General features: G+C 54.6%; 1 protein-coding gene across 1 annotated transcript in view; it reads right to left on the reverse strand.

Annotated features, from left to right (window-relative positions):
* Positions 1–1,142, reverse strand: part of XRN2 (5'-3' exoribonuclease 2) — a 52,035-nt gene extending 50,893 nt beyond the window's left edge. The window contains exon 1 of the mRNA XM_010574907.1: positions 1,032–1,142. Coding sequence (XP_010573209.1) covers positions 1,032–1,106 — 75 coding nt within the window. The 5' untranslated portion in view covers positions 1,107–1,142. The remainder of the gene's footprint in view (positions 1–1,031) is intronic.

Below are 1,142 nucleotides of genomic sequence, written 5' to 3' on the forward strand. Positions count from 1 at the left end.
TAGATGTGAATACGTGAAAGACTGACAAAAATAATTAATAAGATCTGAAAACGATACAACTGTAAACTATTCAAATGCTAGGGGAATGTGAGCCCAAGGAAGCGTATGACCATACGCACACCCAGATATCATTTTAATCTTACATAAAACCCGTGCAGCTATAAAGGACAGCCCAGTTCTCCAATGTCTCACTCCTGCACTCACTCTTGTGCTGGCACCAGCTTTCCTGAGCCCACATCACAATCAGGATCATGGAACCGATCTGCTTCACGGAGACAGGCGAGTTTCCAGACCCACAAGATATTTTTAACCATTTACGCTTGCATTTCCTTACTCTTTTCAATACAAGCAGCTTCACTTTTGTTTTCGACAAGTCCTAAAACTTGCTGCAGCTTGTAATTTACACAGAAGTTGCTGACAAGCAGGGGGCTACAAAGAACGTACACGGAAACAAAACAAGAAACAGCAAAAAGCATCCCCACTAGTCCCTATTCACCACAAGTTTTGACAAACACCTTCATAAAGCCTACTTTTTTTTGCCCGAAGCAATACAAAGGCAGAGGCCACCTCGCCGGACAGGGCTCGCATTTCAATCAACCGGCTGAAGACTAGAAAGTCGTAGGAGAAACCCGATTCCCTGCCCCAAAACCCCATTCCTCCCAAGCCGCTGAACCGCTCACGCACCCGAGTGAAAATCAAGCAAGTGCGCTAACTTCTCCTCGACACCCGCCACTTTCACCGAGATTAAAACCGTCCAGTCCAAGGAAAACCGGCAAACCCCACCCCCCCAAATCCCCCGAACCCCCGAAAAGGCACCCGGAGCACCCGAGACAGCGAAGACGGGGCTGGAGGCGGCACAGTACGGGCCGGCCCTAAGTACCGGCAAGTGATGCTTCCCAAACTGCCCGGCCCCCCCCGGCCTCCCCCCCACCCGCAGTCACGGGGCGGCCGTCAGAGGGCCCGTCCCCGTCCCGGGACAGGAGGCCGGGGAGGGACGGGACGGGACGGGGCGGGGCGGCGGCGCGCCTCACCTTCTCCTCCACGCAGTTGACGATGATGGAGGGGTACTTGCGACTGAGCCAGCGGAAGAAGGCCGGGACTCCCATGGCGGAGCGGGGAACGGGGGCGGCCGGACCGCGGCT

This window comes from Haliaeetus leucocephalus, unplaced genomic scaffold (genome assembly GCF_000737465.1).
Source record: "Haliaeetus leucocephalus isolate CR32 unplaced genomic scaffold, Haliaeetus_leucocephalus-4.0 Scaffold450, whole genome shotgun sequence".
Taxonomy (NCBI): Eukaryota; Metazoa; Chordata; class Aves; order Accipitriformes; family Accipitridae; genus Haliaeetus; species Haliaeetus leucocephalus.